General features: G+C 39.4%; 1 protein-coding gene across 3 annotated transcripts; it reads right to left on the bottom strand.

Moving 5' to 3' along the window:
* Nucleotides 1-264: 264 nt before the first annotated feature.
* LOC131883789 (endothelin-converting enzyme homolog) lies at nucleotides 265-14,780 on the bottom strand. Of its 3 annotated transcripts, XM_059231348.1 has the most exons (15): nucleotides 13,500-14,776; nucleotides 11,945-12,173; nucleotides 11,771-11,884; nucleotides 11,409-11,704; nucleotides 10,415-10,540; nucleotides 10,227-10,361; nucleotides 10,024-10,119; nucleotides 9,839-9,963; nucleotides 9,002-9,191; nucleotides 8,753-8,929; nucleotides 8,520-8,691; nucleotides 8,184-8,455; nucleotides 622-783; nucleotides 485-561; nucleotides 265-422 (listed from the first exon to the last, which is right to left on the bottom strand). In XM_059231348.1, the coding sequence occupies exons 1-15, from the start codon at nucleotides 14,274-14,276 to the stop codon at nucleotides 320-322; spliced, it is 3,051 nt and encodes a 1,016-aa protein (XP_059087331.1). In that variant the 5' UTR covers nucleotides 14,277-14,776; the 3' UTR covers nucleotides 265-319. The 3 variants fall into 3 exon arrangements, with proteins under 3 accessions (XP_059087331.1, XP_059087330.1, XP_059087332.1); XM_059231347.1 differs by having other exon boundaries at nucleotides 11,771-12,173; nucleotides 13,500-14,777; XM_059231349.1 differs by lacking the exons at nucleotides 265-422; nucleotides 485-561; nucleotides 622-783 and adding an exon at nucleotides 790-2,793 and having other exon boundaries at nucleotides 11,771-12,173; nucleotides 13,500-14,780.
* Between the last annotated feature and the right edge of the window lie 340 nt (nucleotides 14,781-15,120).

A 15,120-nucleotide genomic window follows, 5' to 3' on the forward strand; every position in this document is an offset into this window, starting at 1 on the left:
AATTTGGCGCTTTTCTTTGCCATTCGTCTGGAAACACTGCCATCAAAAGCTCAAGACGACACACAAAGTTCGGTTTTTAGAGGGCGCTACTTTCCGTTTCTCAAGAGTCAATAGGCAAAAGTTGAAAGATGGCTATTGTGTTGTGTTTTTTGCCTAAATTTGCCATCAATGATTAACTAACATTAGTTTTACAATTAACATATTTTGGCTAACAACTGGTGTAGTAACTTTGGTTTCTTGCCATGGTGGCAGCAATCTTGCCTTTGCTTACAATTACTGTGTTTCAATTCTCAAGTTATTTGTTTATTGGTTGCTTTTCTCATGACCAAATTGAGCATTTATTTTGTGGATTCATTCTTGAACCAACTTGGCATTGGAAAACCTGACTGAACAAAGGAGAGTTCATTAGGAAACCATCAACCCTATAAAAATGAGAAATCAATCAATTAGATTATCTTTTGTTTTCTCATGTGTTGGGCATTACCTCTCAGGGTTGGGTGAATGTTCATCCAATTCTAAGTAGAGGACGTATGAAACCGGCCCAAGGTGGGAACAATATGACTGAAAGTATGACTTGTTTTGTTGATGAATTGTAAGTTTAACAATAACATGTTGTTTTACCTGAGCTGCTTTGATAAAAAATAATTGTTGTGGGCTGTATGGGTTATTCGGCAAATAAATTAGGTCCTCTGGCGAGAAAGGTAAGGATAAAAGGGCATTTGAAACCACACGAATTCCATCAACATCGCAGATATTTTCATTGAGTGTAAATTTCCCGTCAACCTAAAAAAAACAATTGTGCGGCAAGACTTGAACATAATTAAGAAGTGAATTATTTTCTTAACTTTCTCCATCGACACGAAAAAGAATTATTCGGACCACTTAGACAAACCAGTTTTATGCAGTATGTCTTAAAGGGTGCTTGCACTAACCAATCAACAGTTTTTTACGCGTACAAACGTGAAAGAATGCCATAACTTTTTGACACTGACACATGGGTTTAGAGATACTTCGAAATTCTTTTGGGTGTTCAACATGTTGATAGTTTTAACCTGGAGAGTGTGCTTGAGTTCAAGGTGATATGACATTTTAATCATTGCGTTTCTTCTTTTTTTGTGATAAAGATAATGATAACAAAGAAACTTTTTAATGATCAAGGCTGTCCATTTTGATAGATGGTGATGAAGAAAAAAAAAGAAAAAGCTGAATCTTGGGAAAGTAGTTCATTTTCACGTACAGTTTCATTGGACTTGAAAACAAAAATAAGCTTGATCTTTTCTTTTCAAGGTCTCTTGATCAATATGCTCTCACCCTGATTAAAATGGTTTTATTTATCATTGGTTTACTTTTAGAAAAATGTGACCTCGCATTCGTTTTATGTTACCCCCAAAAATGTCAGTGTGACTGAGATTGGTTTGGGTCGAATATCCATTCACGATTTGGCATGTTACCTGTTATTTCATTCTTAAGATCCTTACTTTAAGATGTTTGCCTTTTTAAAGTACGACCACATACGTAAAAAATGGTTTGGACAGTTTTTTAGGTATATCAGATTTAGAATGTCGGCCTGGCTAAGGTACGATACGGAAAAAGCTTCCAAAAAACAAACAGATTTTGTTCAAAAAGAGATGTAAAGTAGCAAAAAGACTTCAGAACAACTTGAATCCAATAGTTGTGGCTAGTCTCCAAAGAAAGTTGAACTTGATTCAAGGCAAGATTAAGAGATTAATGCCTCCATTAAGAATGACCAATTCAAACAGGAGAGTAAGGTAGTTCAGGAGGGAAAGATGAAACACCCTGTAGGTCCCCTTGAGGTCGAGGGTGAAGCCATAGGCAATGTGACATACTTGGAAATCAGTTCTCCTGTCTGTTTCCAATTCCATAGAATTTATGAGCAATATCTTATTGCTCCATGCAAGGCTCCAGAGCAATTTGAATCCAGTAGTCGTGGCTAGTTTCCAAAAAAGTTGGACGTAATTCAGGGTAACATTACGGCATCTAACGTAAATGACCACTTATTAACTGATAGTTCAGGAGGTCAGGTCGAACCGGAAAGCATTTTTGTTTTATGTAAACTCTAAAAGAAAGACGAAGCACCCTGATGGGCTCTTTGAGGTCGAGGCTGAAGCCATAGGCAATGTAGAGGTTATGGCTAACATGCTTGATGACTAGAGCCTGGTTTGTTATAACGAATGCGTGAATCTTAGATCGAAAAAAGATCCAACTTATATAGTATTATTGCGCGTTCTTATCTCGATCTGAGATTCCCTCCTTCGCTTTAAAAAACTGGGCGCAGTTATCTTGTTTGTTTTCAACCTCACTGAGTTTAGGAGTAAGAGCTCATCGCTCTAATGACGAGGCTAGTCAAATTGAGCATTTAGATGATACTGTATCCACAGATCAAGATTCCTTAGAGGCCCTCAGAGACTTAAGACCCTCTGATGTGACAGGTTCTTGCTCCTGTTTTCTCGCACTTGATGTTGCATCTTTAATTAGGGCAAGTTTCCATCCTCTCTGAAGTTAGTTCGTGTTGTTCCAATTTTTAAAGGGGGAGATAAGTCGCTCCCCAATAACTTTAGGCCGATATCTCTCACTTCAAATATTGCGAAGGTATTTGAAGAGATCATGAACTTCAAACTTGGTGAATTTCTTGATATTCATGAAGTCCTTCCTCCTAGCCAGCACAGATTCCGGGCGCTTCTTAAGCTGACGATACGAAGATAGTTTGTGGTAGGAATGGGCAAGATTCCAGTAGCCTTGCAAAGGACTTGGATCGAATCCACTCTTGGTTCACTGAAAGTAATATGGTCTTTGAAATCTCCCTTGTAGATACTGGAGGTATTGAGCAAGTCTCGTCGATGAAGGAATTGGGTGAAGTCCCCAAAATAATGGAAAGTCCCATGGGCATATCCCGTTGAAGGTGGGTACAACATGTGGTTGGATCTATCGCACGTTTAAGTCCACAGATAGTATAACGAAGTCGATAGTTCAGCCTCATCATGAATATGCTTCAGCCATTTGGGCTTCAATGAGTTCAGCAGGTTTACAAAAGGTCGAACAAGCTCAAAGGTGTTTCACTTGGAACTTTAAATGAATGAGAAAACTCTCGAATTGGGAGAGACTAAACAAGTTGGGACTGTACAGTGTTCAGAGAAGGTACGAAAGGTATGTACGTCTTCAAAAGCATCCATGAGCTTTGTCCCAACCCACGATTTAGGGTCAATTCTAGTAACCGTACAGGCTAAATTTTCGTTTTGAGAGCACCTTCAAGCCCTCGAGAATCCAGGCTAGTTCAAACCATGAAGTCCAACTCTCTTCTTTCTCGGGCTCCTACATTGTTTAATTTGCTTCCCTCTCATATTCGTAGGGGACACGTAGGCCTTGTTGATCCGATTGCATCTTAAAAGTCAGGCTTGGACAAATTTTTAGATAGCATTCCAGATCGACCCTACATTCAAGGACTACCTCGGTCTCCCAACTAAAATTCGTTGGTAGACCAAATATCAAACCAATTCTAAAGGTAAAAAATAGACTAAATAGGACCTTTCATTTTAATAGTATTGGGGATTTCATTCCCTGTAGTGGTAAGAAAAGCCAGTGAAAGAAAAGACGTAATGAAATGACAGCAAATAATCAAAAAAGGGATAAGTCCGAATACCTCGTTTATAAAACAATGGACACAAAAAGGAGGTTTTTTTCCAAAGAAGAAGAAAGGTTTTTCGTTTTAGAAATGGGGAGGGTTTTTCAAACAAGGAAGGTGATGATTTTCTTAAAATAAAGAAGGATTTTGAAGAGGATTTCAAAATGAAACCAAGGAGAAGAGAGCGTAGAGAAGGCCAGCACGAGGCCTGGACATGTCTGGATAAACTCGATGGCATATTTTGGGATGAAAAGATTCACAGACCAATGATGATCTGGACCAGTGGCGCCAGAACTTGCAAGCCAGCCTCTATCAAAAGTAATGGCAATGTAAGCATTCATAAAGGGTAGCTTTGTTGAAATTGGCGGACTTTTGTCCCAGATTGGCTGGAAATTAGAAAATGTCCAAATTTTGGAGGAAAATTATGGCGGTTTCAATTTTTTAGGCGGCTTAACTATCAAAACGTCTGGCACCCCTGATCTGGCCGCTGCCGACGCCATTGGTCAATACCATGGTAGAGTAGTACTGGTATCACAAGACCTGACTTTTTGCCAAAATATACGTTATATTGAACTACATCTTGCACTACATTGTCTTCCAGCGTGTTCCGTTCACATGAGAGTTGGGGAATGACAGCAATGAATGCAGCTCCAATCAACACACTGAATGGTTTGGTTACAACCCTTATCTGTCATCACAATAAAAATTGAAAATGGGATAGACCAGATCTGGAAGTCACCAAAATGATGAACAAAAAACGAGTGAGATAATCTTCAAAGTCAAACTCCAATTCCAACTGTATTTGTCTCCCGACGTTACTGCGACCTAAATTTGGAGTAAAACATGTACCAAGCCGCCAGAGCTTGACGAATTCATGCGGTAATCCAAATCCTATAACCCAGCACGGTGATTTTCGCAACACTGATTAAGTGTTTATGCAAATTCTAAGACTTCTAGTAGCGATTTTCGTTGCCATAAAAGCAAAAGAAACAGCTTTTGTAAAATACCATTATGGAAAAGACATCAGATTAGTACATTAATCCACTTAAAACCTGTAACCGGATAATATTTTTCAAAGACAAATTAAGAGTCCTTTTCCTAAAGCGGAGGAGGCGCTCTCTTTGGATTCTCTATGGGTATGATTCCGAACAATTATGACTTGTAAATAATCATTTTACACGAGGTTGCATGCTGTATGAAGTGCCAACACTTTTTTCGAAAAAGGAACTGTAATCTCGTTGCATTTGGAAATGCTGTAATTGTAGAATACCCTTGATGTTGAATAGTGACAAAATTGTATCAAATTTGAACAAAAACGTCTCCAAAATGAAGAAATGAATCATTGCAAAAAGTGAGAAATGGCATTAACTTGAAGTATAGTTAGGCCATTTTTCGATCTGCTAAGATGTAAATTTCAAGTTGTAATTACTAAGCATTTGGCAAAAAGATGTTTCTGAAATTTCATGACAATAATGTCATTAAAAGTACTTTGAATCCTCATTTACTGCGTTTTTGTCAGTGATAGGATATAATGTACATTCAGTGATTTAACATACATATCCGAGCTGCTTTTTAACATGCCTTTTTTGAAGGTGTTCCTTTTGTTTCTTTGACAAAGAAAAACTTTAAATGTTTTGACATTTGAGTAATTACGTAACCAGAAATCACTCAAATCAACCCTCGAAGACACTAAAGTAACTCTCAAGTCGAGAACAAGACACCATTTGTCTTCCAGCGACGAAAGCCACATTTTGGTTGTTTTAGAAAAAAAACATTTTCACTTATCAGGGATACGAGTTGGAAATCAACAAGCATCACCATCAACGCTCAATTCACGGAGGAAGTGATCAAAATTGTTGTATCTGCCCTATGGAGGAAGAAGTGAGAACTTTTTGGGAAATATCCAGATCCCTCTAATCCGTCTCATCCCTCTAATTAGCCCTGTGTGAAGTCGGCCTAAGGACCTTCAACCCAAACCGAGCAGACGGGCTTCCAGGATGTTCCCTGCACAATTGAGGGCATCGTCCTGATATGATTTAGATAAATCAAGTGCAGGATGTTCTTTTGTTTCTTGATGTTTCTTATCTCAATGTCTTGAGAAAATATATGTTAACATCTTGTGAAAGCTACAAAGATGATGAATTTCCCGGCGTTCAGACCCAGTAGCGGTCCAATTTCGCTCAAATGCCATAGCTTAAAGAAGAAGCCGACACAATATTTTATCAGTGCTCACGGCAACCCTTGATGGTTAATGTCAGATGGCTCCTTAGGACGGGGTAAACCAAGGACATTGGTTTGTGAAGATTCCAGTAGCGGTCAGATATCCCTCAAGTGTCACGTCTACACAGGAAACTGCCACCATCCATCATGAGCTACTTCGACAACCCGTCTAGCCTCCATGAGGAAGAGGCAGAAGTCAACGTGGGACCAATTGGTCCCACGTCCCAATTTGGTTCTCGAGGAGAGAAGTCGTGATTCAACTCTTGAGGAAAGAAGTCAGAATTTGAGTCTCTCCAAGGAGGAACCACTTGCCATTGCTAAGTCCTCCATTCTCGTATTTGGGAATAAACCATTGTGGTGCAGATGAGCAAGAGGACTTCGGAAGTGCAGAGATCGTCATCATATGGGAGTAGGAAACCCAGGAAGCCGTGCAGAGGAGCAAGAGGACCTTGGAAGTGTAGAGCCTGAGTACAACACTCCGCTAGGTAGACTCTTACAGTAAAGGTCGACTTTGATATACGCATTTAGACTAGCCAAACTTCGAGAGTTATCAAGGTATTTTTACCAAGTGCTTGGGTCAAGAGTTCCATATTTGCGTTCACCACGGGAATTCAATAAGTCAGGATCTTTCACCCCTGGCTGGTGGACAGAACACAGAACTGCCATAGTGTTGAATCCCAGGTTTCTGTAGAACCCATTCGCTTCCTTGTCACCATACCCAGCCCATCCAAGCTCCTTTCACAGGCCAAAAAGCTGAGACAAAGGAGTAGTATGACAGTGTGAAGGTCGGTTCGTAAAATAGAAAACTGTAGCGGTCGTGATAATCATCTCCTCGTACTAGCTACCTGTAATCCCTTTTTTGTTTACATTCGTCTGTGCAAGTTCAGTTTTTTTGGCGCCTGAACAAAGCCTCAAGTTTTCTATCATTTCCCTTGCTCTTTATTCCCGTAAACCCCAAACTAGTGACTTCGACGTGATCGAAAACAAGTTCCACGCCACCCCCCCGCCATAATGCCACCCAAAATCGACCCCGACACCATCAACGACCCAAACGCCATCGTGAGTCTGGTTGACTACATTGACCTCAAGATGGTCCAAGCCAAGTCTGTATTGGGCAGCGCGGCAAAAGTCAATCCAGTGGTTCTCAACCTGCCGGCGGAGTAGGTGCGGCGGCCCCAACCGACTTGCGCATGGTTCTCTGCCGGATGGCCGCGGCAGGCATCGCCGTCAACCGCAAAAAGTGCAGGTTCGGCCGTAGCGAGATCGACTGCCTCGGGTACCGGATCTCTGGCAATGCCGTCAAGTCGCTCGACCAAAAGGTCAGCGCCATCAGGGAGTTCCTCACTCCTACCACAAAGCGTGAGGTCCAGAGGTTCCAGGGTATGATAAATGTTTACCGATGGTTCCTGCCCCGTCTTGCCCGCCACCTGGGCCCATTGCACGCTGCCACCTCCGGTACCAAGAAGGACTACGCTGTTGGTCAGATACCGGAGTCCCTCCAGTCAGTGAAAGCCGTTCCTTTTTCGAAAAAACTGTTGATCAATTTTGGACTATGGCTTCAAAATCTGATTCAAGTATACCTTAATTTGTTGTAACTACTTCTTGTACTGCAATGTCTGTGCCAAAGGGACTTGTTTTCCAAGAATCATTGAAAAAGTAAGCCATTTTGCTTTCGATTTTCCCAGGCTTGGGCAATTCTACTATTTCTGACATACTATACTTGAGTGTTCATTTCTTTGGGAGGAGCTAGAGCCCTCTGTTTCGTCTATGCGCGGACAAACAAACGTCAATTGGAAACAAGTGAATACTCTCAAAGAGTACAATGTTCCTTCATATTGTTCCATCAATGTTCCATCATTGAATTGTTCTAAAAGTTGGACAAACAGAAGAACTAAGGGGCGCTCCATCCTTATCATTACTTCAAGGTCCATTGTTTTGGCATCTTGAGGCCTTGAGTGGCGAAATATGGGTCCTTTGGAAACCAACTCTCTGATGACACCAGCACCTTTTTTTGGGAGGTCACTTTTATTTTAGCCGCTTGATACTCTTTTGTTAAAGGATTAAATTACTGATCAAGGTCATCTATCTCGTGAATCCTTGTTCTAGTACAAACAAATTTGCTATAACATGCCAAATGTTCTCTGAAATTTAAAATTGCACTTTTTAGACATGTAGACACACCTTGAACTCATGGTTGAAAAATATTTCCGTTTTTATGTCCCTTTCATGTGCCATAAATCACTATCGTCTACGTATGTCAAAAGTCAGCTTTATACCAAGTTTCAAGTTTTCATAATTAGTATCTACTATATGACGCACTTACCTCTAAGAGTATACTCCTGGCATCAATCTTAATAGGTCTTCGAAAGTGTTGTTCATATTGTTCGATAAAACATTTTGAAATGTTTTGAAAAGCTCTTTGTGCTTTCGGGTCCCACCAATGATGCAACGATCCACCCGAATTAAAGTCTCTTCCAGTGTTGTCCAATGCATGGAGAATTTCATGAGCCATTGTCAAACCTAAGGAAGCTAAGTTCAGGTACTGTGGCACGTTGCGAGTAAAATGGGATTCTTGAAGTAACCCTAATGGAATAACTGGAATTTTTGGGATGGTTATTATTTTTAGAGTAAAATAAGTCATTACTTATTTACTTCTTACCAATACTGTTTAATTGTTGTAAATGGAATGCATTAACTGTGAAAGGGAAAGATATCAGATTCCATGTGTAAGTTTCCCGGTCAACTGGCTCTTGTAGAAAGTTATAAATATTTTTTCTGAAGTGCTTGAACATTCCAATTACATTTGAAAAGTAGTCTGATGACATGTCAAGCTGAAAGTAAAATTATTGGATCAAAACGAGAAACAAGAATTCCTTGCCAACTTATGCATACCTTGTCGTATCGTGAATGGAGAAACGTCTCATTGAGGTACATTTCCGATCCCACAAATTGTCCTTCTAATTTGGATATCTTCATCATAGCAAGTTCTTTCATATGTGAATGTAACCATGACGTTCCATTTATTGCATTTAATACGTGACTCCGAATAAGGTCAAATAAACTTTGTATCTGCGTGCAAAAGTTGCAAATGCGATACAAAGAGAGCAGAAATAGAAATTTTGTGACAAAAGAAAGTGTTACCTCTTTCAAAAGAATTTCCCTTTCTTTATCGGCTGCTACCGATTGTAAAAATAGCCTGGAAAGTGCTTCTCCAAATACCATTGAAGTAACTTGGGTGCAATATTGCCATCTTGCTTGGCCATGATGAACAGTGATGATGTCACTAAGGACATCCTTAGAGTAAAGAGTAAGAAGACTCTTCCAAATGACTCTGAAATAGAACAATTGGGACAGGCATTTGTGATTATGCAATGTAGCCTACCCAACGAAATCATCGGTAATATTTGTGTTTCGCAAAAAGTGTAGGCAATAAGTTCATAGAAAAAGGTAAAATATCTCTTCAATTACTTGTTAATACTACCCAACATATGAAATGGACTTTTTTCCGAAAAATGTGGTCTAATATGAAAGCATATGAGGAGATTGGTTAAGTAAAGGAACTTGTCGGAAAGCTTAATAAACCCATCATATTTCCGAAATTGTTTGGCAAACTATCTGACAAACATATCTCGTGTAGACCCACCCTAAGTTTTATTGGTAACAAGCAAAGATATTAAAAATATACTTTAGAGGTCTAGAGCAATTTTTTGTTTTAAAGGGACACTTTATTAGTAGTAATTTTATACACAGGCATGTCTTATGCCATTTTAACTCAATTTATATGCCTGACAAGCAACATCAATGGTTACAAAAATGATATCTATATGAAGTACATCGTCCAGTAATTTTGCTTTTAGCTGACATCACCAAGAGCTTCTGCCTAACTTGGCAGAGAAGGAACTAAAACAAACTGGCGCGCTTCCGCGCTCTAGGGTCCTTGACCTAGCCAGGGATAGGTAAGGCTAACTTATACGTTACCTTGGGTCGAAGAGGGAAATTATTCTCCCTATTTTTCGAATATAGGTTGGATCGTGCACAATCACTAAATCATGCGACGAGGGGTCATGAGGAAATAATCCAGATAGAAGCATTTTCCAATTGATCTGAAAAAAGAAATGAATCCATATTTAACATGCCAAAGAATTATGTACTTTTGCTCTTACAAATTTAAAAGAGATCTCCAATTCCCGCACTGTATATTCATTGTAGATGGCATTTTTCAGCAAACTCTTCTTCAATTCTTTTTCCGTGGGAATCACCTGGGTGAGTAAAAAGTCATAATTCCAGTAACTCCATCCAGTCAAGTGAATGCTTTGTAGCTTGAAAGTAAAACAGAACTTCAACAAGCAATTCACAAAACTTGTACCTTTTCCAAAGCTGTAAGAAAACCAAGGATTTCCGCAATTTCTGACTGTTTGGCATCTTCCGATGATTGGTCTAAAAGCCCCATGGCCTCAGCTGTTTTTATAAGACTATTCGTTCTTTGGGCATTTAGAGCATTCTGAAAATTTCAAATTTAGAAAAACGATTGCTAATTTCAAGACACTCACTAACCTGAAATGATTTGAATATTTCTTGCCGTTGGACAACTTTATGTTCGAGGGGTAAAGCTGCAAAATCCGCTCGTGCAGACCTGGCACTTCTTCTCATCCGACTATTGCGTTTTTTTCGCTTCCGCATCTAAAAATTCAATCATAAAACAAATGTACGCTTTGGCAGTAATTTCTAAGATTACATTATATTTCCGGAAGATTAAAAAATCCGTAAAAATAAGTGTAAAAAAGGTGAAAATAGGTTTTTATTGTTTGGATGTTCAAGTATTCATGTAGTATTTTAGGTGAAAATTGCTTAAGTTAATATTTTTCACGATCTTCTTGCTGTTTGGGCTCAGTGCAATCCCAGATCTTTGCCCTCAGTTGGGTCTCTGGTAAAGGGATCGATTGTTCTTGGATGGATGAAGTTCTCCTCTTACCAAGGGTTTGGGGATGGGCACCGAAAGGCTTACCTACATCCCAGGGCCTCTTGCCGGCCTTCAGCAGGCCCTAAGTTTTGGTTCTGACATCAAAACTCCTCTCACTTGCATTTTAGAACATTTCTTTGGTGGCAAACAATTAGAGCCTTTATACATGCCTTTAGATTAAAATTAAATCATTTGCAGTATGACACTACTATATGGGCTTCCTCTTAATGAAACCTTGAGGTTTAATGTCAAACAAATCTTTGAGCAAGAACAAATATTGCCCCGATTTTTTTTCTACTTAATCCTGTATTTCCCCTAAAATTTCCCTAATCATGACCAAAACCCTTCATTTTCCCCGAAAATCCTCGGTTTTAGGTTATTTTATGGTAAAAATTCATGACATGGTGTATTTGTCCAAAATTGACCAAAACAGTTGAAAACTTGATTCGAACATACGTCCCCTGGGCTACACACTCGTGCCTCTATCGGATACATCAGACTACCATGGTTTGGAAAGTATTGTGCCGTTGCTATATTTTTAAAGCTTCCCTTCCGGATACATTTTTTACTCAACATTACATCACTCACCCATCGATTGAATAATGCCATTTCCTTTCTAGAACGAACCAACCTCGGTAAAAGACCAGAACGTTGTGGCACTCTCACCACACTGATATAGCTGGAGGAATTTCTTGGAGCCAAGTCTAAACTGATATCTAAAAGAGGTGTTCCGTTCACTTTTAATAGGTTTAGCACAAGTTCTGTGAGATATCTGCGGTTAGTTTCAGAACCATGACCCTCTGCTTGTTTCCAAACAGCTTTATTTAGGCTGATATCATGATTCACAATAAATTTGCCAAACTTTTGATGCAAGAAATCCAAGGCTGAAAATAACAATTAAATTTGCATTTTCGATCGTATTTCACATCTGTTGATAAGGAGAATCCAACCTGGAACTGATCCTTTCGACCGAATGCTATCCACGTCCATGCAACTATCATAGAAAGTTCGGAGCTTTGAATCTACAGTGTCTGACGATTCCGGAATGATTTGCTCTATTAAATCTGAAAATGAAAATGGGACATAAAAAAGGAGTTGAAGCGTTGTTTGACATTTTTGTAAACCTCTGAGTGAGACATCGACGTGGTCTCTTGCTTGAGACATCACCGAATGAGCCATTCTTCTGGGAGGAGGCTGGTTTTTGGTCATCCAACCTCCACACGCAAAGTTATAGAAACTGGCGCAGGGGTCTTTCTCAGGGTTGATATTCTGCAGTATATTTCTACTGATTTTTGAGCACTCTTGACTTATGCAGACTCTCTTAGAGTTAGGTGAAGTTTCCCCCGGTAATGGCTGAAAGAGGAGCGAAACAATCTCGTTTGAATACGGTAATCACAAAGCCATAATCCTGTGTGACCAAAAAGCTAAGAAAAATTGAGCTAAATTTAGTTCGACCTCTGTAAACATGGCGTTGCAAGTACTAATCTATTGTTATATGTTCAAGTAAATGATTCCATAATAGGTTTGTGACCCGCCATCAAAGGCGATTACCAATCGTGACTGATAAAGTACACCAGATCATTGACGATTTCAATGGCACCTTGTACATCGAATGAGGCTTACAATTACAGCCCATGTCACAGAAAGATTCTCCAGATTTGAGTTGAGAAATTTGTAATTGCGACATCGTTTTCTGTTTTGTGACCAATTTGGAGAGCCATTGGCACAATACACATGTGTTAATGCTGAATATTAGATCACTTAGCAACCTTAAAAGAAATAACTGCCAAGTAAGCTTTAAGAGTTGGAGACAACTAAATTTTTATGACAATCTAAGCGGTTCCAAAAATGGAAATGTAGAGGTTAGGACATAGGAGCAATTTGCCCCGTTTAGCATTATTTAAGTAAATGATGTCGTGTTCCGCTCTCAAGCTCCGTAACTTTCAAATCTTTATGGCTTCGCTGATGTCTGAACTTCGCAGGGCTAATACTCTTTTATATGTACTTTCAAAGAATCATAGAAAGCTTATCAGATGTTCGAAAATCGTGATTTTACCGAAATGAAAGAGATGTAAAGGTACAACGGAGCTTTAGCCTAAGAAAACCCTGCCTATGTTCCGGTCTCGCGTGACTTTTGACTCGGCCAGGTCTTGAAAAATGTATATACTATTAATATCATAGAAATACTCAGAAATGAGTTGTTCATTTTCTTGTTCCAAACTATTCGTTGAGTAACTGTTTTGTTACCTCCTCATTTATTGGTTGGACACCGCTTGTGGCGAGTTAGTAGAAATCCCAAATATGTTCCCTTACTTCTTCGAAAATATCTCGATTTGTTTTGTTTATTCTATTTCAATGTAACTTGGGATAATATAGATTACTATGGAAGATCTTCAGAAGAAAATTACGAATGATTATTTCGTCATATCGGTATTTGAAAGAAACTTTTTAACAAATGGTGAACTCAAACTTTACAAAAGAGCTTTATGTGTTTCCCATCTCAAAATTGTCAAGCATTTCCCTTGCATTTTATTTTGATAAAAATCAAAATTTTTGAATGGTAAGAATTTGGTAGCGGTAAAGAAGTCCGCAAATAAAAGAAAAATCACCGTGCATTTTTCTTTTAGATCTAGATTCTTAGGAATAGGTCAAAACCAATCTTTATACATATTTGCTTACCTTTCCCTCGTGGTTTCGTACCCTAACGACATCAATCCCATAATTTTCAGTTTTGATACTGAACCCGCCAGCGGAGTTTGTTTCTTCTTGAACACGTCCAAATCCATTTTTGTTGCTAGCGTCAGAGACAACCTCGCTTTGACCAGTTGGGTCTCCACTGAACACGATCGAATACGAGTCCGTACCATTCGATCCCAGGTAGAGGAAAACTAATGCAGCGACAAGAAAAATTATAACTAGAACCATTGTAAGAAGAACAAAGACGATCCTTTCCAGACAACCCCGCGATGTTCCATCTGTATTGGAGGAATCCGCTACTGGCCAAAACTTTTGATATTTGATGTATTTTTCGGACACTGAGGGGCTAAAACGAATTTGTTCTCCAGTTCCAGAAAGAATTATGCTCGAAGCTCCCAAGTTTGAAGTCATTCTAACATGGCCATTGGCATTAACTATGACACGAGGAATCGTATTGTATCCAACATCATGAGCCAAAACATTCCTGTCTGGCGACAAGGAAGACAGGGAAGTAGACTTTTCACGTTGATAATGATTTCTCAAAGACGGAGATGTCATTGTAGTCACTGCAGCTGATGTCAAGTACAGGGGAGCGATTGTGCTGCACGAGGTAATCACGCCGTTGGAAGAAGACGATGCTCCAAGAGAGGCCAGAGAGTATCTTGTTCCCCTCGACGAATTTGGATGTATCGGCGATGGGTCATTGCTACTCGGCGTACAATGACATATGTACAAGTTATGCTGGCAAGTGCTCGACATGGCGCCTGCTCGAAATGAGACACTCACGACTACGATTTTCGTTGGAAGAAAGTCCAGCAAGACTTTATAGAAAAGGAACACCTTTCAATTTCACCTAGCTCACCACACTTTAAATCAATTTCATGCGTATCTAAGAAATTGTAATATCCCAACATTTTCTTCGTTTCGCTTCGCTTAGTTATTGTTCCAGCTTTCTTTTAGATCAAATGAACGAAAAATCAAGAGAAAGTGGGATGTAGAAGGAAAGCAGCGTTTGGCTTTCAGCCCTTGTCATCGTCTTAGCCAAAAATGTGGCCCGTCTCGACATACGAGCCTTTCTCCAGCTTTACATTGCTCCCTCAAAACCAGATACGCTGGTATAGCCCTTCAATGGAAGAACAAGGCACTATAATGGGTTGCATTTTGTAAATGAGTTTTTGTATTTCCATGAATGCTATGAAAAATTCATTCAAACGCCAAGTTGTTAAAGAAAGCATCATGCAAAGCCACATTTCGAAGACCTCAATCTTTACTTTCATTTCGAGAAACGAAATTAATTGTGTTTCTGAAACAAGATGAAAATGAAAAAAGATCCTAATTTACAAACCATTATTTCATCTGTTGAATTTATCAAAATATCAAACAGACAAATGCGATTTGTCATTGCAAAACAAAGATTAATTTTCATTTGTTTAAACGAGCCCATCTGTGGCCATCACATTTCCGCCAATAGTCCTTTAAAATTGCTCGAGCCCAAGCCAAGGATACTGGCCTTGTTGCCCAACGTCCTGACTTCCTCAGGGAAGAAGTACTCCCAAATGGTCTTTTAGTACTAGTGGACCCTTGTTTTGGGAAGTGCCGACCT

This window comes from Tigriopus californicus, chromosome 7 (assembly GCF_007210705.1).
Source record: "Tigriopus californicus strain San Diego chromosome 7, Tcal_SD_v2.1, whole genome shotgun sequence".
Lineage (NCBI taxonomy): Eukaryota > Metazoa > Arthropoda > Copepoda > Harpacticoida > Harpacticidae > Tigriopus > Tigriopus californicus.

Excerpts from the sequence above, each read along its gene's own strand:
- LOC131883789 (XM_059231347.1), bottom strand. The coding sequence starts at position 14,276 with ATGTCGAGCACTTGCCAGCATAACTTGTACATATGTCATTGTACGCCG. Across the intron at positions 10,362-10,414 it reads AAATATTCAAATCATTTCAG|AATGCTCTAAATGCCCAAAG; the intron begins GTTAGTGAGTGT and ends TGAAATTTTCAG. Across the intron at positions 8,456-8,519 it reads ACAACAATTAAACAGTATTG|TTATTCCATTAGGGTTACTT; the intron begins GTAAGAAGTAAA and ends CAAAAATTCCAG.